This window comes from Notolepis coatsorum, assembly GCF_963971535.1.
Source record: "Notolepis coatsorum genome assembly, chromosome: 13".
Lineage (NCBI taxonomy): Eukaryota > Metazoa > Chordata > Actinopteri > Aulopiformes > Paralepididae > Notolepis > Notolepis coatsorum.
The window spans coordinates 45,987,582-46,012,274 of NC_140177.1; the positions used below are offsets into that span (position 1 = coordinate 45,987,582).

Below are 24,693 nucleotides of genomic sequence, written 5' to 3' on the forward strand. Positions count from 1 at the left end.
CCCACCCTCTAATACAGCCAATTGTATTAGTGCAGACGGCCAGCCAAGCTGGTGACAACCCCGGAGCTGTGAGCTGGATTCGAACAGGCGAATCCAGCTCACAGCTCCGGGGTTGGTGACGAACACAATCTCCGCTCGGCCACCTAACCGCCTACCGCCACAAACTATTCTACATTTAGTAGGGGAGTGGCCATACTGATCAATAAAAATCTCCCCTTTAGACTCATAACTTCCTTTAGATAGCCAAGGTCGCTATGTGATTATCAAAGGGGTTCTTAAGGGTAAATAAATGACATTTATGAATGTATACTGTCCCCCAGGCTACTCCCCTGACTTTCTATCCAAAGTATTTACTGAATTTAATGGCCGGGCCTCTGAGAATGCTTTTGTGGGCGGAGACTTTAACTGTCACCTTATACCGTCTCTTGACAAACTCCCACCCAATGCTCTCCTCCCTATGTACAGACATCGGATTCTCAGATGTCTGGAGAACCCTTTGCCCATCCGAACTGAAGTTCACCTTTTTTAGCGGCCCACATAAGAGCAACAGTAGAATAAATTATTTCTTCATCCCTTCCTCTAAGCTATTTCTAGTATCGTCCTGCACAATCGGAAGTATTGTTTTATCGGATCATGCCCCTATATATCTGGTCTACTCCTTGTCAGAAGAGAGGGCGCTGTCGAGACGTTGGCGTCTTAACCCATACCTCCTCAAGGATGATAGGTTTGTCTCCTATTTCGAATCAGAATTTAAAATGTTCTACTCAATTAACTCACATTCTACGGATAAACCGTCTCTGCTCTGGGAAACATCCAAGGTCTTTTCTTGCGGATTGATTATGTCTTACGTATCATCCAAGAAACGCAAGAAAAATGAACAATGCAAACTTCTTGAATCCAAACTAGCCGACCTTGAGAATCAACATGTTTCAAACCCAGCCCCGGCTGTGCTTATAGAGCTTACGGCCACCAGAACTGCGTTAAACACTCTTCTGATCCAGGACGCCGAATACTCTCTTAAATTTGCCAGACAGAGAATGTACGAACACGGTGACAAGCCTGGCAGGTGCCTAGCTAACTTGGCAAAAAAAGAGGGCTGACACCCAAGTAATAGCCTCAATCTCGGACTCAAACGGGGTCAGGTCCTTTGACACCAAAACTATTAATAAAGAGTTTGCCTCTTTCTATGCCCAACTCTATAGGACTGAACGACCCGATGGTGCTCTCTCTGACATGCAAGCTTTTTTCGCTGACTTGCACCTCCCTAAGGTATCGAAAGATCAGAACTTGCTCCTTAACGCCCCAATTACGAAGGAAGAAGCTCTGTGCGCCCTTAAGGGTATGCCATCTGGTAAGGCTCTGGGCCCGGAAGGTTTCGGATGCAAATTCTATAAGGAATTCGGTCATATTCTCTTGGATCCCCTGCTGGCAATGCTTAATCATTCCTCTGAGGTTGGGATATTACCCCAGTCCCTACGGGAGGCTAATATTTGCCTTCTCCTTAAAAAGGGTAAATGGCCTGAAAAGTGTGCCTCCTATAGGCCTATAGCCCTACTTAATTCTGACCAAAAATTGCTCTCCAAGACCCTGTCCATGCGCCTAGAAAAAGTGCTCCCTTTCATTATTAACAAAGATCAGACTGGTTTTATTAAGGGTAGGAACTCTACCGACAACATGAGACGGCTCCTTAATATCATCCAAATGACTCGTGAGATAGACCACCCCGCGGTGGTTCTGTCTCTCGACGCAGAGAAGGCATTCGACCATGTAGAATGGCCGTATTTGTTTCTAACCCTCGCTGAATTTGGCCTAGGAAACACTTTTATTGACTGGGTCAAGGTTCTTTACAACTCATGGATGATGGCGGTTCTGACTAACGGGCTTAGGTCTAACAACTTCCCTCTACAACGGGGGAACCCCCAGGGGGACCCTCTTAGCCCTTTACTATTTGACATGGCCATAGAACCACTCGCTCAGGCCATAAGGCAGCCGCGATCTCAGGTATTAGGGTGGGCGAGAGGGAGCACAAGATCACTCTTTATGCGGACGACGTACTGATCTTTATATCTAAACCTGACTCTTCCATTCCATGTCTAACCCGCATGATTTCCACATTCGGAACCTTCTCGGGGTACAAAATTAACTTTTCCAAATCCGAAGCAATGCCACTTTGGACACTTAAATCCATTCCGATCCTGCCCGAGCCCTTCCCATTTCGCTGGTCGCCCTCCGGCTTTGTTTACTTAGGAGTATTTGTGACACCCACCTATGATACATTGTTTAAGGCCAACTTTCCCCCCTTTTTAGACACCATAAGGGCAGACTTAGTTAGATGGTCCCCTTTACCAATCTCCTGGCTGGGTAGAATAGCCCTCGTCAAAATGAACGTACTCCCCAGACTATTATACCCTCTCCAAATGATTCCAGTGCTGCTGACAAACAAGGTTATCAAGGTGCTAGAAGGCTGGCTATGTCTGAAACCCAGTCTGAAAATGGCCAAATTACAGATGGATGGTGAAGATGGGGGTCTAGACCTACCTAATATAAGACACTACCAACTAGCAGCACACCTTAGGGTGCTTGTCGGTTGGTTCAGATCAGACCCACTATCAATCTGGCTAGACATTGAATCCTCGCAATCTAAGTCCCCCCTGTGGAACCTACTGTTTATCAAAGACTTTAAGTCTGTTAGGAAAATATGCTCTAACCCCATCACACTATACTCCGTCAAGGCCTGGAAGACTGTCCGTAAGGTGGAGGGCCGAGCTAAGCTGACCTCTCCTTTTACCCCGATCATAGGCAATCCTGACTTTAAGCCAGACCAAATTGGCGGCGGCTTCAAGACCTGGCATACGCAGGGCATAACTAATCTTGGCCACTTGTTTGATGGCCAGACCCTAATGTCCTTTCTACAGCTGCAGCAGCGGTATGGCCTATTGAAAATGGAATTGTTTAAATACTTACAAATTAGGCAGTTTATCACCAAGGACACCTCACTGTTAATTAACAGTTCCACCTTGCAGGTGGAGAAAGCCCTCTCCTTGCAGATTCCTAAAAAACAAATATCTATTTTCTATAGTACTCTAAACCTTAATTCATTTTTATCTTCCCTTGTCACTAAACAGTCCTGGGAAAAAGACTTAGACATAGAGATCACGGACGAGGACTGGCAGGATGCATGGACCTACGCAAAAGAAATCTCTGTTTGCAACCGCACAAAGCCTATCCAAGTTAGAATATTACACCGCATTCATATTACCCCTGCCCTCAAGAGTAAAATGGATCCCAATGCATCCCCACTCTGCTTTAAATGCAAGATAGAGACTGGAAACCACGTCCACTGCTTTTGGTCCTGTGTAAAGCTCCAGAGCTATTGGTTCGACATCGTAGAGGAACTATCTGATATAATCCAGACCCCCATCGAACTGGATCCCCTCTGCCTCTTACTAGGCCTCCCAGATATTCATATTGCCAATGTCAAACATAGGAGACTGTTCAATTTGTTGACATTTGCTGCTAGGAAAAACATTCTGTTGTTCTGGATCAAGGACGAGGTCCCATCAAAGAGGTCATGGCACAACATTATTATGGACTGTATTCCTTGTGAATACATCACGTGTATGCTGCACTCCAAGTTGGACACTTTTTATGAAATATGGGACCCATATCTATCTCATATTGGACTTGCGCTATCCACCACTGTACTCGCCGGATTTCCCCATTACTCTTAGCCTCCCTAGAGATCACTAATGTCTTGTATGTAGGTGCTCTGTGTCGTTCCAGAAGGTATCATAATGTATTTAAAAGTACAGTACATGCCTATTCGCACACACATACACACACACACACACACACACATACACACACGTGCACTCACACATATAAAACATGCACACATAAAACAGATATAAAACACACATATACAAAATAAAACGTACACACTCCACACACACAGTCTGTATCAGTCCACTGGGTGCTATCATTGGCCAGGAGCCGACTCCCTAATCGCCACTATTGCTATATATACATTGTATAACATATGAAGCCATCTGAGCCATGTTTTTGTTGTTTGTCCTTGTCTGTTAATGTACTTTTATAGTTTATATTATGTCTTTATTATGCTTATTGTCATTATTGTTGTTATTGTTGTTAGTGCTAGTGTTGTTAGTGTCTTTGTTATTAAGTCTACTGTATTGTGATGTCTTGTTCTATGTGTTTTGAAAAAGGAAAATAAAACATTTATAAAAAAATTTAAAAAATTAAAAAGAATACACACAATACAAGATACCGGTAGTTAACCCCACCGGAGAGACACAGACAGACAGACAGACAGACAGACAGACAGACAGACAGACAGACAGACAGACAGACAGACAGACAGACAGACAGACAGACAGACAGACAGACAGACAGACAGACAGACAGACAGACAGACAGACAGACCTGTCTCCTTTGAAGAAGTAGGTCTTGGCGACGTCCTCCCACCAGACGGCCGTCTCGATGCTCTGTGTGGGCATGCCGCTCCCGAACAGGGAGATGTCCTGAGGGTAAGTAGGCTGCAGCGTCGTATCCTTAAACACCCAGAAACGGTTGCCTGAGAGACAAAGGCAAGAAGATCAGAGGCTGTGGGACAAAGTGGAATCAGAACACAGGGGAGGAAAAGCACACTCAGAGAGAGATGGAGAGAGAGAGAGAGCGAAAGAGAGAGAGAAAGAGAGAGAGATGGAGAGAGAGAGAAAGGGAGATAGAGAGAGAGGGAGAGAGAAAGATAGAGAGAGAGAGTGCCGCCGGCTCTGTGTACAAGCATTCTGCCAGTGGTGTTCTGTTACAGTGTCACTGATTTGAAGGGCTGGTAATTTAATCTACAAAATATTGCTGTGAGTCTTTGCAATGTTATCTATTCAAACAAAATCACACAAAAGGGAGTACCGTGCTTCTACAGTATGGAGCATGTATTGTATATAGCACCGGGGGTTGCTGAGGGGGTTCTAGAGGGGCCCCAGCAAAGTTGTTTAATTTCACAAATATTTTCTTCACTAGAAGTTAGTACAGTGAAAGAATGTGTAGCAATTACTATTCTGATCATAGGTTTCATTCTCTGTTATCTCCCCACCTACAGTATAGATAGACAGATATAGAATTCTGGACTAAATCGTATGCAATGACAGATATCTTCCTAGATGGGGGTCTCTGGGACGAGAGCTTACGGAGTGGGGTTTCCCTGGCATATTACATATCAACTTGGGCGTCCTTGACCAGGTTTCAGAACCCATGGCATTGAGTTTTATATTGTTTTTGTACTATAGTTATACTATAAGGTTTTTATCAAGGAAATTAAATTACATTCAAATACGGTGTTATTAATTCAATATATTCAACAACAAATGTAATTATTGACGCTGTCACATGTTGCTAATCAACAGTAGACAAAGCAAATAGTCAGGTGTATACATATACAACGATGTAGTGCAAACAAAAGTTCCAGCTAAAAGTTCCATTGCTGTTATGCTCTACATGTACTGTATATACTGTATATCACCAACTCGTGGAATGCCTCTTGTCCAATCAGACTGTTTGATCAGAAGCAACTGTAGTATAAAATACAATATAAATCAAGACAATGCTCTGAAGGTAATTCCACTGAGACTCGCAACTGTGTGCTTTATTAAGGCTGTTGCATTTAATTCAGTTTGATCACATGGGCCTCAGGCAGAGAGCGAAGAGCTATTGTGGTGTTGTGGTTGCAGTAACTCCACACACACACACACACACACACACACACACACACACACACACACACACACACACACACACACACACACACACACACACACACACACACACACACACACACACACACACACACACACACACACACACACACACACACACACACACACACACACACACACACACACACACACACACACACAGTCACCTCCCTCATGAGTGAGTAAATAAATAAAGCATGAGTCGCTCTCTGATCCCACTGGGTGACAGATGTCATGTTAATCTGGCCTGACCCGTTCTGTTAGCATACAGTACACACACACAACCTCAAAATCACCCGTTCTGTTAGCATACAGTACACACACACAACCTCAAAATCACCCGTTCTGTTAGCATACAGTACACACACACAACCTCAAAATCACCCGTTCTGTTAGCATACAGTACACACACACAACCTCAAAATCACCCGTTCTGTTAGCATACAGTACACACACACAACCTCAAAATCACCCGTTCTGTTAGCATACAGTACACACACACACACACACACACACACACACACACACACACACACACACACACACACACACACACACACACACACACACACACACACACACACACACACACACACACAAACAAGAATACCTTGAAGACTCTAACAGGAGCACTCATTCAAGGGTTCTACGACTATGCTTGCAACTCATGGTACCAAAGCACCTCAAAGGCCTTAAAAACAAGGATACAAACATCATAAAACAAACTGGTCAGGCTACTGCTTGGCCTTACTCCTAAAACCCACCTTACCCCTGCCCATTTTGACAATCTAGGATGGCTTAGAGTAGATGACAGAGTACAGCAACTTGCAATGGGCCTGGTCTACAAGATACACTACACCACTAAGGTACCCATCCCTGTCGAAATACTTCCCAAAGGTCAGTGAATTCCACGACCACAACACCAGAGGGAGTTCCACTAATCACGTGCAACCCAGATTCGGCTCAAACAAGGGACTAAACACATTTCGCAATTATGCCACAATAATGTGGAACGCCCTACACACAGCCGTCAAGGAATGTGAATCCCTACCCTCCTTCAAAACCGCTCTCAAAGAGCACCTACAAGAGGCTGCAATTAGAAAATGTCAAAATCCCCCCCCCCCCCCCCAGCCCCCCCCCCCCCCCCCCGCCCCCCCCCCCCCCGCCCCCACCCCCTCCAATGTAGTTTCTTCCCCTTCGGATGTATATATTTTTTTATTGTCTCGTTTTCTTACACAGTACCGTATATTTGTATGTCTTGTATGTCATAAATGTCTCGATGAATTGAAAATGGAGGACCCTTGTTATGTAAACAAGACGAAAGTATTTTTATGGTCTTCATCCTCTTATAGTTGTTAGTATTGAGCTGTACTGCATTGTACCCATTCTGCAATCTGTTAATAAAGTTTTCAATCAATCAATCAACCTCAAAATCACCCGTTCTCAAAGTCAAAGTCAAAGTCAAAGTTACATTTATTGTAATTTTTCCATTGACATGGAAGCACAAGATACAGCACTCAGGTCTCAGTTACAGCCATGTGACGCTAGATATACACTAAACAAATAAATAAAATACAATCAATAAAATACAATCAAATACAATCAATAAAAACAGTGAATTGATTCAGTAGCAAACTAATCCAAAATAAGAAACCTAGTCTAATTCAGTAAAACTGATCCAATTCAATAACACAAATAGATTCACTGATTAAAAGATTTAAAGAGATAGGTGCCATAAGGTGCTACGGTGCAGTGTGCAGAGGCATGGCAGTGATGAGCTGTGATGAACTGTTCAGTCGTCTCACAGCATCCGGGAAGAAGCTATTATTTTTTTTTTATCTACTTTTTCTCCCATTTTCTATTTTTATCCCATCCCAATTTCGTATCGTCCAATTCTACCCTCCCCTGTCTCGAACGTTGTTAGACCATGCCTCCCACAAGCCGGCTGCAATGTGGATGAAGCCTTGCATCACGTGTCCCCTCCGGTACTCGAGGAGGCAGCCGTCGCATCTTTTCACCTGCACAGCGCGATCTATCAACGTCGGGGGTCTGCGTGGGAGGGCACGCCGCCCCCGTCGCTTCCTGATTCTGCTGCGCAGGCGCACCAACCGACCTGTAGGAGTCGCTGTCCACAACGTCCGATCCCCACCCATCAGCTTCCCACCCCCTAATACTGCCAATTGTATTAGTATGAACGACCAGCCAAGCTGATAGCAATGCGGAGAGCTGGGCTCGAACCAAGCGTCTCCTGCATTGGTGGTGGGAAGAAGCTATTCTTCAGCCTTGTGGTTCTTACCCGGATGCTGTTAGCATACAGACTAGGGGTGTAAAGGTACACGTATCCATACCGAACTGTTTCAGTGTGTACCGTACCGTACCGAACGGCTGTGTACAGAACGAATACAACGGTATGTTAACCACTAACAACCGCCCACGGGGGGCTGTTTTTTTCACAATCTAATATAATTATTATTATAATTTAAAGAAATATTACAAGTCGATTATTCATTTCAATATATAATATTCGTTGACAGCCCTACAAGTACAATTAGTTACTGCACACTACATCACCCCTGTACCGAAAACCCGTACCGAACCTTGACTTCAAAACCGAGGTACGTACCGAACCGTGGTTTTTGTGTACCGTTACACCCCTAATACAGACACACACACAACCTCAAAATGACTCGTTCTGTTAGCATACAGTACACACACACAGCCTCAAAATCACCCGTTCTGTTAGCATACAGACACACACAACCTCAAAATCACCCGTTCTGTTAGCATACAGACACACACAACCTCAAAATCACCCGTTCTGTTAGCATACAGTACACACACACAACCTCAAAATCACCCGTTCTGTTAGCATACAGTACACACACACAACCTCAAAATCACCCGTTCTGTTAGCATACAGACACACACACAACCTCAAAATCACCCGATCTGTTAGCATACAGACACACACACAACCTCACAGTCGCCTGTTCTGTTAGCATACAGTACACACCCACACACACACACACACACACACACACACACACACACACACACACACACACACACACACACACACACACACACACACACACACACACACACACACACACACACACACACACACACACACACACACACACACACACACACACACACACACACACACACACACACACACACACACACACACACACACACACACTCACACACACTCGATGGTAGTGCCCAGAAGTTATGGAAATTCCATGATACATGTACTCTTTTCACCCATTAGCATCAAATAACAGAGGCGTTCCTGTTCACTTGTACTTGCAGTAGACGACAAAAACGATCACATCTTTATTTATTTGATTTTCTAATCCCCCTTTCTAATGTCAATGATAAACAGTGTCTTCCTCTTTGTGACTTACCTTTGAAAAACACAAACTTCCCTTCACTGTTTTCATAGACAGCATCTATTTTGGCAGGCAGGCCTCTCCAGAAGTAGTTGATCTGCATGGGGTATCCAGGGACCACTGAGTTATCGCGGACCCTCCAGAACCACTGGTCCTATAGAAATGGACAAGACTTCATGACTGAAGGAACCCTTTAAGTAGTAATTTTGTATTTTTTGCGAGTCCAAGTCAAGTCTCAAGTCTTTGAGGGGCAAGTCCAAGACAATGTTCTACCTTGCCTATATTACTACCTATGCGAATATTATGTCTATACTACTAAGTATGCACTCAAGACTGTAGCACTCAAGTTCAACACTGTTCAACTGAGGAACAGTTGCCAGAGTTGTACCCTTCCTGCTGACCTGTTGTACAGAACTTGTAAGTCACTTTGGATAAAAGCTAAATGACTAAATGTAAAATGTAAAGACAAGTCTCAAGTATTTGGTCACAAGTCCAAGTCAAGTCTCAAGTCTCTTATGGTTGTAATGAGCGTTCTATCAGGCCATATCAATATTTTCTTCTGAATATAGAGAAGGTGGCAAACAAATGTATAGCCTATAGTATATAGACTAGTGTTACTTAGGGTAACAGGAAAATATTGCTAACATTATTAGGCATGTGATAACTGTAACAACCGTATTGTATAATTACACTGGGTCTCCAACTAATGGCAACTTATAATCTACTGTAACACATCCCTCTAGCCCAGGGGTGTCAAACTCATTTTCACAGAGGGCCACATCAGCATTATGGTTGCCCTCAAAGGGCCAAAGACCGTATAAATGTTAATGTAATGTAAAATAAATGTAGCTACACATTTACATATTGTTAAACATGGTGTTTCTGTATTTATTACTTATTCAAGTTATACATATTGCATATTAATTTGCATAAATGTAAAAATATATGTTAGCTTATGTTATTTTAACAAATAATTTTAGTTTATCAGAACCCCATATTACTCCACCAATCAATGATCAAACCATTCAAGTAAAAAAACAAAGAAGAATATCATCAAATACAAGCTATGACATTAAGTTTGTTCAAAACCTTTTTGTCACAGTCAAGAGGGGCAGAACTAACAACTGTGAGCTGCAAAGAACACGTGGGACAGATGTAGCAGATGTTACAAAAACAAATGGCTGCACACAACCTTGCAGAGACCATACATCCAACTAATGGAAGATAGTTTAATTAACAGATTGCAGAATGGGTACAGTACAGTACAGCTCAATACACACAATTGTTAAGGGGATGCAGACCAGAGAAAGACTTTCGACTTGTTTACATCAGGGTCCCCCATTTTCAATTCGTAATGGAATTGCTATTATGTGTCTGCATGAACACACAACTGTAACTGTACTCAAAAATAACAAAATAAGGGTTGTCTCAGTTCACAACTATATTGGTCAAGTTTTGGGTGGGACTTGTTTGCGTCCCTACAGCTTCTTATTCAATTGAGCGAGATGCTCGGTTATGTCACACAGCCAGTTTGCATCTGACAGTTCAGACAATATTTCTTCAACCCTTTGTTACCTATTCCGCCTGGATCTTTTTTGTATTTTGAGCTGTAAAATTGTCAAAGAATGTCTGAGGAGTAAGTGCTTTTGGCTTTTTTCCTTTGTTACCTCAGATGTTCAACATACATGTATGTGTAAGAATGTGTAATAACTAAGGCTGTCAAAGTTAAAGCTTTATTAACGCATTAACCCACAATTATTTTAACACTTTTTTTTTTTTTTTTTTTTACCTGAGCTCTTGGGGGGCCACATCAAATGACGTGGCGGGCCGGATTTGGCCCGCGGGCCGTGAGTTTGACACCTATGCTCTAGCCTCTCAAATCCAATGTAATGGCAACATAAGCCATAACATGTGGTCAACAATAAACCAATAACCTGCCTGTAGCCCATGTTAATAATTAACGTGGTCTTTCTTTTGGTTTAATGTTAGCCAGCAGATGGTGGCAGCGGAAAGTGGATGATTACCCTGCCATTTTTATAGTCATGGCAAAGCCAGCACTCTATGTGAACAAGTGTGGAAAGCAAACAAACACTCACTCATCTTTTGTAAATATTCTGTGAAAACCAATCTAATCAAGTTAACCTCCCTTAGCTACAAAGCTAACGTTAGATAGCTGATGACCTATCCGGATGCATTTTCAGGTGCCTGATAACGTTTGATGTGGTCGATCCAATCCTGGTCAATCCAGCATCATTTATTTTGATACCACAGACGTTTCATTTAGTGATTATTTTGTTTGGGCCTTTTGTTAAGTTATTATAGCTAGGGATGTCCCGATCGCATTTCTTTGCTCCCGATCCGATCCCGATCATGTGATTTTGAGTATCTGCCGATACCGATCTTTCCCGATCCGATCTTTCACATTAGTAACCAATTTGACGCATTTTTGTCAGAAACTGGCGAAGCGAGACAAGCCCCTCTGTTGCCTGAACTTGCCTCAATAGCCCCAGTCGAGTGCGGCGGCTCACATTTCATTCACCATACGAGAAATATTCAAAGTTTCAATCGGTTTGCCCATTAGTATACATTCACAGTGTTCAACTTATGTAATGATTTGCTCCATTTTGGTCTGAAACGCAGACGAATAATCCTCACAAAGCAAATGTTGACATTATCCAGGTGAACGTTCTTCATTCAAGCGAGGCATTGCAATCGATACAGCTGTTTGGCAAAGCACCAGCCGCCGAATGTTGACGTTATCCAGGTGAACGTTCTTCATTCAAGCGAGGCATTGCAATCGATACAGTTATACAGCTGTTTGGCAAAGCACCAGCGCCGAGTCCCCCATTCCTTTGCTCGCTCTAGTCACATAACGTAACGTTTTGGTTGTGTTGAATGCACACGGAACGTCCGTCTTGCAAACATTGCAACTGGCTATTGGACTGGCTTCGGTTTCAATTTTAAAATGCTTCCAAACTTCTGATATTTTGTCTAGCTGCTCCGAATCATCAGGTGGACATAACCTGCCGGTGTTTACTTGCGGGAGCGACGCGTTGTGAGGTCTGCTATTTTCGGCATACGTCACTGTCGTGCGACGGTGTAAATAAAAGGAAATGCGTTTGTTTTGGCAAATTCTTCTGCTCTGTGTGACAATAAATAAATGAATGATGATATGTAATTTAAAACCAAAACTAAGGCTTCAGTATGAGTTTAAGATGTGAACATGGTCATGTTTGTTAAAAAAAAATTTAAATCCCGATCTTCTGAAAATCACGTGATCGGCCCGATCCCGATCACGTGATCGGATCGGGACATCCCTAATTACAGAGGTGTAAAAAGTACCCAGAAATTATACTTAAGTGAAAGTATGGGTATCGTTTCAAAATCTTACTCAAGTAAAAGTCAGAGTATCTGGCTGAAAACACACTTGAGTAAAAGTCAAAAAGTTTCTACTTTTAAATGTACTAAAAAGTTAAAGTAAAAACCTTTTTTTATTCCGGGGCAATGAAATGTTCTGTTTCGTCCTCTTCATCACATGCACAAGGACCAATCAGCATGGGTGTGTTCATTTTCCATTGATGGGGATTTGATTGGCTGTTTTTAAATAAAGCGTGGCCGCAGGATTAATAACGTTAATGTTAGTTCGGCCAGAGAAACAAATATACTAATTAAAATGGTTGGACCTGGGAGATTTGTACTTTGTACTTTGTAGGTCTGCATTTTAAATGTAAGGAGTAAAAAGTATGTTTTTTTTCTCAGAAATGTAATTGAGTAAAAGTACAAGTATACAAACCTAATAATACTCGAGTAAAGTACAAATCCCAAAAAACAGTACTTAAGTATTGAGTACAATTACTCAAGTACTTTACACCCCTGCCTAATTATAGCCAAAGGTTATGATGAATGATACAGTAGCTGCTGTGTGATCGCCATGGCACAGGATTTCAGCACCACTCTCCACTGGACAGCTCCCTCCAATCATGATGTTATTGTTGCAGCTTACAGTCATCTGTGGCCCAGATGCATAAGGTTATGCATAATAATAAGGGGGGAATGACATTCAGCTCGTCAGACATTTCCTTAACCCTTTCACTACCACACTACAAAAGGTTCACCCTTTCACTACCACACTACAGAAGGTTAACTTTTCACTACCACACTACAGATGGTTAACCCTTTCACTACCACACTACAAAGGGTTAACCTTTCACTACCACACTACAGACGGTTAACTACAGACAGTGAAAGGTTAACCTTCTTTAGTATGGTAGTGAAAGGGTTCATGTTAATGCCGCGATGTTATTTCTTATTTTTTTTTATATATATTTATAAAGATTGTTCACAAGTCCAAATCAAGTTTCAAGTCACTGTATGTGCGACTCGAGTCCAAGTTGCAGACTCAAGTCCCCATCTCTGGAACCCTGTATATAGCCACAATAGGATGAGGTGATGTCATCTTCACAACCATCATCATCATAAACATTGCCACTGTCATTATCCTTCTGCTCTCCAGCATAATAGTCATGCAAACCAGGTCAATAGCATATACGTCTCCAAGCACCTCTCCTCACAGTGACAACCTACTGTATTAACCTCTTAAAGCCCTAGCCATATTTTCAAAAAATTCGCCTAAAAGTACATACCCAAGTAAATGGAAGATTGCTCCACTTCTACAAGGTCCATTTGCATGTTCTTGGTATCTAGGGACATCTATGGACCTCTGGGAATGTATTCCCAGTCACGTGTCAGAGATATTGTGTCTGTTACTATGCTTGAGTAACTTGTAATGAACCAAAGGAGAATATAAATTATTATTATTATAATTATTTTGAATGCTAACATTGACCAGACGTGAAAAAGCTCATTCAGCTCCTTCTTGAGATCAAGTGTACAAAAAATCTAAGCAAATTAATAAAGGGCAGATGATTTTCGTGAGACAAGCTACTGTATTAAGAGTATCCTGGTCAACATAGTGACAAGCTACTGTATTAAGAGTATCCTGGTCAACATAGTGACAAGCTACTGTATTAAGAGTATCCTGGTCAACATAGTGACAAGCTACTGTATTAAGAGTATCCTGGTCAACATAGTGACAAGCTACTGTATTAAGAGTATCCTGGTCAACATAGTGACAAGCTACTGTATTAAGAGTATCCTGGTCAACATAGTGACAAGCTACTGTATTAAGAGTATCCTGGTCAACATAGTGACAAGCTACTGTATTAAGAGTATCCTGGTCAACGTACCTTGAATACAAACAGCTCCTGTCTAAGGATGGCCAGGGTGTTGAAGCCCCCGTCACAGATGTTGGGTTTGGAGTTGGGGTTGGAGGGCTTAGCCCCCTGAGGAGGGCGGTGGGGGCGGACCTGGCGGTCATGCTTGCGGGGGTCCGAGGGAGGGTGGAATCGAGGAGGAGGGGCCGTGGGTGGGGGCCTTGTAGGCTGGGGGGCTCTGTCTGGCGGACCTGAAGACAATACATTTACATTTAGCTACAGCGGATAAGGACATTGAGGAGAAAACATCAAGCAAATCAATCACAGGCTTCCCAATACACCCGTTCTCCTCTTTTTTATTGCAGCGTTACACGTAATTTTAAGAGTGCCTTATTTCTTGACTTGACTTGACTTGACTTGATTTCAACATGGAACTAAAACCTAGACAGTTTCTTATTTGTGAAGTAAGAGGATTACCATAGATTTTCTGGATGCCCTGAAGGTCGTCGTGAGGTAGTTTGAAGTTCTCTGTGTCCATGTACTGGTAGAAGGGGGCCATTATAGCAGTGGGATCGTTGGAGTGCTCCAGGCCCAGGGCGTGGCCCAGCTCGTGAACGGCCACCAGGAACAGGTCGTTGCCTGGGAAGAGAAGGAGAGCCAGGATGAGAGAAGCACATGCTGCATATTTGCTTCTATTCAATCATGTGCAGCCACATGGATGCAAACGTGTGTGTGGCTGTGTGCACATGAGTATGAGTGAAGAGCCTATGGAGCCTACTGGCACGAAAACCAACATTTTAGTTAACTGAAATAAAGATTTTAACTCAAACTAAACTGAAACTATATTGTGTATAAAACGGGGGGGGGGATCTTAATCTTAAATCTTGCCTTTGACAAATACCCTGTTTAAAGTTTTATTTTTTTTGACCCACTTTTTTCTCCCATTTTCTATATTTTCTCCCATCCCAATTTCGTAACATCCAATTCAACCCTCCCCTGTCACAAACGCTGTTTCTTGCCTCCCACAAGCCGGCTGCAATGTGGACTAAGTCATACATAGCACAAGTCCCCTCCGGTACTTGAGGTAACAGCAGTCGCATCTTTTCACCTGCGCAGCTCGATCTCTCAGTGGCGAGGAGTAACGCGTGGGAGGCTCACGCTGCCCCCGACACTTCCTGATTCTACTGCGCAGGCGCACCAACCGACCTGTAGGAGTCGCTGTCCACAACGCCCGATCCCCACCCATCAGTTTCCCACCCCCTAATACGGCCAATGTGTATTAGTACGGACGACCAGCTAAACTGAAAGCAAATGTGGAGCGCTGGGCTCGAACAGGCAAGCCCAGCGTCTCCAGATTTTGTGGCGAGCGCCTTGCCCACTACGCCACGTAGCCGCCCCCCCTGTTTAAAGTTTTTAAAACAATACAGATAAAAAAAATATATATATATAAATAAAAATAAAATAAATTAAAACTAAACATGAAAAGAATAAAGATTATAATAATAAACTAGCAAACCTGCTCTGGAAAGTAACTGAAACTACACTACACTGAAATGAAAACAAAAATGTATAAATAAATAAAGAATAAAAACAAATGAAAAATATAATACCATAATAACCCTGACTGGCAGGCACATCGCACACACACACACACACACTGACACACACACACATGCACGCACACAAATATACACACACACACACACACACACACACACACACACACACACACACACACACACACACACACACACACACACTGTAGCATGAGAAACGAGCATACAGAAACAAAAATAGATACAATCAAATGTTTCCACATTTAATTTGGCAATTTTTTGGAAATGTACAAATATATATCTCTATGGAAATGACACTGCTGACAACTAAGCTATAATGTATGTTTTTATTTATTTATTTATTTTCTATTTTGCCACCGTGTTCGTTGTTGCTGTTGTACTACAGAAAGCAGTTTTACTACCATGTTTAACCACCACAGCCCCAGTGGGAACCATTATTCAGCCTGGGAGATGGGAAGTGAGGATATGCCACTGGGAGACGGGAAGGGGAGATAATAGGACCCACGCAGTTCTTGTGGAGCAGAGGGACACTGTAGAGTCATGTCACCGCCGGAGGGTATAGGGATCAAATTAAACACACACATGAAGACACACATTCCTGCAAGGCCTTCCAAATACACACAGTATGCACGTACTGTAAGCTTATGTTGTACACACCTTTAATTCATACTCGCATGTACACACACACACACACACACACACACTCCACGTCATTCTCCAGTCAGGATGGAGTTGATAGTGTCAGGTTGATTTAGTGAGGAGTACACACCGTTTTTATACAGCGTGTGACTGGAGACGGCCTCAGGAGACGGCTGCCCTTTAACACATGATATCTACTCCCGCCTGCAGCACCGCGCACAACAACCACTGGCCCTCTGCCAGCAGCAGAGAGGGCACACGGCACCCGCCCAGGCCAATATCATACAATACAATAACGGTAACGCCTGCTACCCACTAACCAAAAGGATGTGATAACAACACCCTGGGGGGGGGGGGGCCGGGCCGCCGTTAGCACACAAGTCAACATGCAACATTTACAATTACGCCGCTATTAAATCGAAAAGTCAAGATAGACTGCGCTCACAAATTATAACACTGGGTGCTGAAATCCCGTCGAGTATAATAGAAAAAGAAAGCAATACGCTTGGACCAGCACTCACAGATTTTGGTATATTTAATGGCAGCCTGAAACAAACATGTTTCGGAACGATTATGTTCCTTCCTCAGAGGCTAGCCATCAACACTGAGGAAGGAACATAATCGTTCCGAAACATGTTTGTTTCAGGCTGCCATTAAATATACCAAAATCTGTGAGTGCTGGTCCAAGCGTATTGCTTTCTTTTTCAATTACGCCGCTATGAAAAGCCATTAAAGGCTGCGCACATACACTGAGACAAGGGCTTCTTTTTCTTTCTTTCTTTCAGAATTAGCCCCTGAACTCTGCGCGGGATACCAGGCAGGGCGGACAATGCACACAGGGTGAACAGAGAGAGAGAGAGAGAGAGAGAGAGAGAGAGAGAGAGAGAGAGAGAGAGAGAGAGAGAGAGAGAGAGAGAGAGAGAGATAGAGAGAGAGGGAGAGGGAGAGGGAGAGGAGAGGGAGAGGGAGAGGGAGAGGGAGAGGGAGAGGGAGAGGGAGAGGGAGTGGGAGGGAGGGAATTGATAGGGGGGCCGGAGGACAAAAGGCGACTGAAAACAAACAAACACTCGCTAGCTATTAACCATCTAGCGCTGACAGGCAGAGGGAAATATGCAGCAGTTGGGGGCTTCAGCGGGGCTTGTGGTCTCGGCGGCGGGGGGGGGGGTTGAACAGCCTGATGGTGCCCTGACAGGCGTCCAGCACGCAGGGTAATTAAAGTGCCTGTCGATGGAGAAGAACTCAGCACTGCTGCTCCGCCTAGCCTGCATCCACCTTCCTCCAGTAACAGTAGAGACAGCAAACATCTCCCTGCAGCACAGCACAGACGAGCTTACACTCTTAGTAACACATACAGATGTGTTGAAAAACAACTAGGACCAGACAGATATATCAGATATATCAGTCAGCCGATATTCGCCTTTTACTGATATTGTTATTGGCAAAGGTGACACAGATGTATTTGTGTTCCATGTTGATATATCGTTCATAAGGCTATTTATATTTGCGTGAGACAGAAAAGTGTTTTGCTGAAATAATTTTAAAAAGAGGGATATTCACAAGGAAAGGTTGATAGATTAGTCTTATATCAGAAATATGAATATTGGAAGGTGCATTGGTTGAAAGAATTTAAGCAAATAAAATTGTATATCCGTCCTAAAAACAACTTTAAACCAAGTTAACCTGTGTGTGTTGAGGTAGAACAACAGATCCTGTGATATTTCCTTATTAAGAGTATACTAGTGTAGCATAGCATGGGGCGACAGGGGCTCAGGAGGTAGAGCTGTCGTCTCGTTATTGGTTTCGCGGTTCGATTCCGGCTCCTCCCAGTAATCGAAGTCGAAGTGTCCTTGAGCAAGACACTTATCCCCTAACTGCTCCTGATGAGCAGGTTGGCACCTTGCATGGTCGCCTCCGCCGTGAATGTGTGAGTGAATGGGTGAATGTGAGGCATAAGTGGTAAAATGGATAAAACGTGCTACACTGTATAAATTGTGTACTGTATGACATTTAGCAGAACAACACAGCACAGGGATGTGCTCTCTCACTGAAGACAAGAGTGTAGAGCTAGGTATCCAACACAGATATTATGGACTTAAGCACTGTGACAATGGAATTTGGGGTAAATAATGGTACGGACATTTATGCAGAATGACCGAAAACCAGAATGGCCGACAACAAAATCATTAAAGCCCACCATAAACAGGGTAGCCATAGCAATTACCGCTTAAAACAAAAGGTCATCTCAAGTGCTCATTGTGCACAAAACAAACCCATCAGAATGTGATAGATGGGCGGTGATGCTGTGCAGCCAGAACCTGATGATCGAATAGATTCTTTGTTGTTTTCTTTCTTCTTGGTTCAATGTGCCTCCTACCCTGACCTGCTCTCCTCTCTGTCACGTTGCCCCTTTGCCTCTTCATCTTCCGTCCCACTGTTTGGTTTCGGTCCCCGTCTTCCTCATTTTCACTTTCATTTCCCATCTTATTGAATGAATATACCTTTTCTGTGTGTGTGTGTGTCTCTCTCTGTCTCTCTCTCTCTCCCCCCTATCTCTCTCTCCCCCCTATCTCTCTCTCTCTCTCTCTCTCTCTCTTTCTCTCTCTCTTCTCTCACTCCTCCCCCACCATTTTCTCTTTATATTCTTTCTCACCTTTCTGGACCCCCCCCCCCCCATTCCCTCACCCCCCTCCTTTCTCCATCAATCTCCATTCTGTTTGGTTCTAAACTCCCTCCCTCCCCCCCTCCCTCCCTCCCTCTCACCCTACATCTAATTTTTTCAACTCCTTCTCTCACCCACCCTCTTCTCTCTCCATCACTCTCTCTTCGTTCAGAGTGCTGTTGTCTTTTTCTCCTCCAACCATCCATTGCTCCTTCTCCCCCCCCCCCCCCCCTACACCCTCTCTCTCTCTGTCACTCACCATCGTGGTTGGGGTTCCCCAGGGTCCAGGGTTCGTCAGAGTCAAAGTGTGTGTCCCCTCCTATCCCCGGGCCGGGGAAGTAGGCGTGGGCGAGGAAGCCCCCCTCCCCGTCGAAGGGTGAACTGTCGCCGTGGAAACCCGAGGCGAAGATGATGGTGATGTCCACGTCGCGCCTGCCACTCTCCAGGGCACTGTACGGAACGGCCTCGAACCGCAGCGGAGTCACACCTTGCCACACGTCAAAGGCCCGCCGGATGGCGTCGTGGGTCTCCCGGGAGCCCACCTTGGGCGTTATGTTTTTTATGCTGTTAGGTAAACATGATAACAGAAGGGGGTAAAGGTCCTGAATGCTGTTACTGTAGCAGTCGGTACCATCAGGAAACTCTATGTCAGTGTTTCTCAAACTCAGGTCCGGGGACCTGTGTCGGTTCCCTGGGATGTTGATGAGCGGTCCCTGGGCTAGTTGTCTGCAATAGAAATAGTCTGTTTTCTAGTATTGGTTTTAATGAACGCCGGCCTTGAATGTGGTAATAGTGTTGCTTGCTGGAGCTCTAGTTGAAAAAAGACTATTTAGCATTAGAGTAGAGAATATTCAAAATGGGGGAAATGTATTATATGTTGTATATATTAAACTTGGATGATGGTCTACATACACGCACACACCATTTCACCATACTGAGTACCAGGCCATGCATATGCAGGGAGACAAAACACCTTTCAATACCACACAGTACAATATTCTTCCCAATGTCAATGTGTCCTCCTCCTCATCATATTAATTGTGAGAGAACTTTTGCTTCAAAATGAGGAGCTAAAAAAGGCGTACAGTACTTAAAAAAAATTAAAATACTCCCAGCCTAGCAGCTTTTGCTGAACTTTTAACACAGCAGTCGTTATCTGCCCGTGGCAGGCGGTGAGGAATGGGAAATCTCTCTCTCTCTCTCTCTCTCTCTCTCTCTCTCTCTCTCTCTCTCTCTCTCTCTCTCTCTCTCTCTCTCTCTCTCTCTCTCTCTCTCTCTCTCTCCTTCTCTTCCTCCTCTCTCTCATTCCACTCATTTTCATGGATGGAGTGCAGTCAGCGGCGGCTGCGGCCGCCAGCGCTGATTGACGTTCCATTAGGAGAGGTGGCTCATCAATTCAAATTCAGGAACGGGAGGACGGATTTGAATAAATTGACAGTGTTATCGCCCATTACGGCTGTAACCTGTCCATTTCCAAGTCGGGCCCAGGATCCTTTATCGCTCTTCCTCAGAACCCATTAGGAGGTGCAACGTAATCACGCGTGATAAAATGAGAATTTGAATATTTCCGCTAAGATTATGAACGATTTTACATTCGCCAGGTTTTGTCCCAGTTTGTATATGGGAGAGGAAAATCTTTCTTTCTCTTGGTGGGAGCTGTTTATATATATTTTTTCCAAATACGCAAAAGAAGGTTGAATAGCAAATGGATGCAACATAAACATTGCTTGACTTCATAGTCCTTTTGCCCACAAGCTGTTCACATTTTAAACAAACAATAAACACATCCATGCACAGCTAGACACTACTTGAATGGGAATCTTCATTGTGTGCAAGAGAAAGAGAAGCAAAGCACCTGTTTCCGGTCTCTCACCTGTAGGTGATGTGTGTTCGCTGCCATTTCTGGCCCGTCAGCGCATACCTGCGCTTGCGCGACCTCGAGACACCTTTAAGCTTGTCTGGGACTCCACACCGCGGCCTTTGCATCCAACTAAAAGAGTGGAAGGAGGAGGAGGAGGAGAAGAAGAGAGGAGAAGAGACAAGAGGAGAGGTGAGAAGAAAAGAGAAGAGAATAGACGAGATGAGGAGAGGAGAGAAGAGAAGAGGAGACAAGAGGAGAGGAGAGAATAGGAGAGGAGAGGAGAGGAGAAGAGAGGAGAGGAGAAGAGAAGAGAAGAGAAGAGAAGAGAAGAGAAGAAAAGAAAAGAAAAGAAAAGAAAAGAAAAGAAAAGAAAAGAAAAGAAAAGAAAAGAAAAGAAAAGAAAAGAAAAGAAAAGAAAAGAAAAGAAAAGAAAAGAAAAGAAAGGAGAAGAGAAGAAAAGAAAAGAAAGGAGAAGAGAAGAGGAGAGGAGAGGAGTGAAGATGAGAGAAGAGGAGAGGGGACAAGAGGAGAGGAGTGAAGATGAGAGAAGGGGAGAGGAGAGAAGGGGAGAGGAGAGAAGAGGGGACAAGAGGAGAGGAGTGAAGATGAAAGAAGAGGAGAAGAGGGGGCAAGAGGAGAGGAGAGAAGAGGAGAAGAGAATAGGGGACAAGAGGGGTGGAGTGAAGATGAGAGAAGAGAGGAGAGAAGAGGAGCGAAGAGAAGAGTAGAGAAGAGATGATAAGAGAAGAGAAGAGAAGAGAAGAGAAGAGAAGAGAAGAGAAGAGAAGAGAAGAGAAGAGAAGAGAAGAGAAGAGAAGAGAAGAGAAGAGAAGAGAAGAGAAGAGAAGAGAAGAGAAAATGGCAGATTGGTGACACAACTCCACTGACACAACGTTTCACCGACAAGACATTTGTACATTTTACAGCTGAAAACCACCAAGCCACAACATGAAACACACTCAAGTGAAAGAGGTAGCTCTCTCCTCATGGCCTGAACCAAGAGAACCACAGCCGCAGAGTGAGGGAGTGTGGTGCGGCTAAAACTCCTCAATTCTACAGCACTGTCACCGTCAATTACACACAGAAGGAAGCCCGGCTCTGTACTGGAAGGGTGGATCGAGAGACAAAAGGTCTTCGAAAAAAAGTCTTAGAAGTGGCGCATAACGTCATGGGGTTCCCATTCGTATCATAATCACACACACCACACATAGAGAACACACAGGAGATTGATATGATATGAACATAGACTCTCACCTTAGTGTGATATCGCTACATCATTAGGCAGAAAGGAGAAACAGGGAGAATGTTAAGACCTTCACTGTGGGTCTCTTCAGTATAGCTACGGGTGGTGGTGGTGGTGGTGGTGGTGGTGGTGGTGGTGGTGGTGGTGGTGGTGGTGGTGGTGGTGGTGGTGGTGGTGATGGTGGTGGTGGTGGTTGTAAGGATGTTATTCAGGTGAATATAGGTGATATATGCAATCTATTTCCATAGACGGGTGTCTTGTAAATACAATGTGTTCGAGCCAATCAGCAATACCTGCTGAATCATGTGACTGAGTTGCCCCCACCTGCGTTGAGCTGCGGCACTAGAAAAGTGCAACGGGGCTCTATGGAGACTAAAAGTTGTTTCTAACAGAAATTACTGGATGTAATTTTGCCAAATCAGCATGGCTGTGAGTGTGAGTCTCTGACCTTTTACATATCTAGCTTTGGCTTGGATTGATTGTTTAGATCGCTAGCATGGCTGACAAATGCAAATATATTGTAGTCTGCCCCATTGTTCTGACCAGGATTCATGTTCCTTTTTGCCTCCTTGATGCACGCGCACACTGAGTCTGACGTGGACGAGGGACCCGTCTATTCTCCTGTTTACTTAAATATTCAGTGCAATTCCTTTTGCATTTTAAATGAATAAGCTGAGGTACTACATGCATGGTGTCATGTCGCCTGACGGCTCAGACAATGGAACACTATACGCAAGTGGGACTTGGGGCCTCAGGTAATATCAATGTGTGTGTGTGTGTGTGTGTGTGTGTGTGTGTGTGTGTGTGTGTGTGTGTGTGTGTGTGTGTGTGTGTGTGTGTGTGTGTGTGTGTGTGTGTGTGTGTATGTGTGTGTGTGTGTGTGTGTGTGTGTGTGTGTGTTCATGTCCATGCATGTGTTCATATATACAGTACTACTGCATCTACCCTCGTGAATGTGTGCACATTCCACATCCAAGCATGTCCGTGCATGTGCTTGTGTGAGTGCAGCACGTGTGTACGGTGTACTCACTCCTTGGTACTCTCATCCAGTGTCCCTGTGACATTGAGACCATAGATGCGCTGCATGGCAGCGATGGCCGAATGCATGGTTTGGGCTGAGCGCAGGACAGACATTCTGGGGTCTGTGTGGGGAAGGTAGCCATACTTCTGTAGCCATTTCTGTTCAAAGAAAAGAGGGGGAAGGATTGTTATTAAATCAGTGAGAGATTAGTATGACTACTGTACTATGTTGACCAATGAAAAGTGCCTTGTGAATATTTATATATGCAAATAGACCATTGAGCTGCTGCTATTATAAATTAACATGGGCGCAGTGTGATGTGTATGAGTGCAGTGTGATGTGTATGAGTGCAGTGTGATGTGTATGAGTGCAGTGTGATGTGTATGAGTGCAGTGTGATTTGTATGAGTGCAGTGTGATGTGTATGAGTGCAGTGAGATGTGTATGAGTGCAGTGTGATGTGTATGAGTGCAGTGAGATGTGTATGAGTGCAGTGTGATGTGTATGAGTGCAGTGAGATGTGTATGAGTGCAGTGTGATGTGTATGAGTGCAGTGTGATGTGTATGAGTGTAGTGTGATGTGTATGGGTGCAGTGTGATGTGTATGAGTGCAGTGTGATGTGTATGAGTGCAGTGTGATGTGTATGAGTGCAGTGTGATGTGTATGATGAGTGCAGTGTGATGTGCATGAGTGCAGTGTGATGTGTATGATGAGTGCAGTGAGATGTGCATGATGAGTGCAGTGTGATGTGTATGATGAGTGCAGTGAGATGTGCATGATGAGTGCAGTGTGATGTGTATGATTAGTGCAGTGTGATGTGTATGAGTGCAGTGTGATGTGTATGATTAGTGCAGTGTGATGTGTATGAGTGCAGTGAGATGTGTATGGGTGCAGTGTGATGTGTATGATGAGTGCAGTGAGATGTGTATGAGTGCAGTGTGATGTGCATGAGTGCAGTGAGATGTGTATGAGTGCAGTGAGATGTGCATGAGTGCAGTGAGATGTGTATGAGTGCAGTGTGATGTGTATGAGTGCAGTGAGATGTGTATGAGTGCAGTGTGATGTGTATGAGTGCAGTGAGATGTGCATGAGTGCAGTGAGATGTGCATGAGTGCAGTGAGATGTGTATGCGTGCAGTGTGATGTGTATGAGTGCAGTGTGATGTGTATGAGTGCAGTGTGATGTGTATGAGTGCAGTGTGATGTGTATGAGTGCAGTGTGATGTGTATGAGTGCAGTGAGATGTGCATGAGTGCAGTGAGATGTGCATGAGTGCAGTGAGATGTGCATGAGTGCAGTGAGATGTGTATGA

General features: G+C 44.0%; 1 protein-coding gene across 1 annotated transcript in view; it reads right to left on the reverse strand.

Annotated features, from left to right (window-relative positions):
• Positions 1-24,693, reverse strand: part of mmp16b (matrix metallopeptidase 16b (membrane-inserted)) — a gene marked incomplete at both ends in the record, with an annotated part of 47,729 nt that overhangs the window by 18,021 nt on the left and 5,015 nt on the right. Inside the window, 7 exons of the mRNA XM_084327509.1 lie at positions 4,444-4,594; positions 9,185-9,323; positions 14,416-14,633; positions 14,860-15,021; positions 19,517-19,821; positions 21,131-21,247; positions 23,392-23,540. Of these exons, the coding sequence (XP_084183635.1) occupies positions 4,444-4,594; positions 9,185-9,323; positions 14,416-14,633; positions 14,860-15,021; positions 19,517-19,821; positions 21,131-21,247; positions 23,392-23,540 (1,241 nt within the window). The remainder of the gene's footprint in view (positions 1-4,443; positions 4,595-9,184; positions 9,324-14,415; positions 14,634-14,859; positions 15,022-19,516; positions 19,822-21,130; positions 21,248-23,391; positions 23,541-24,693) is intronic.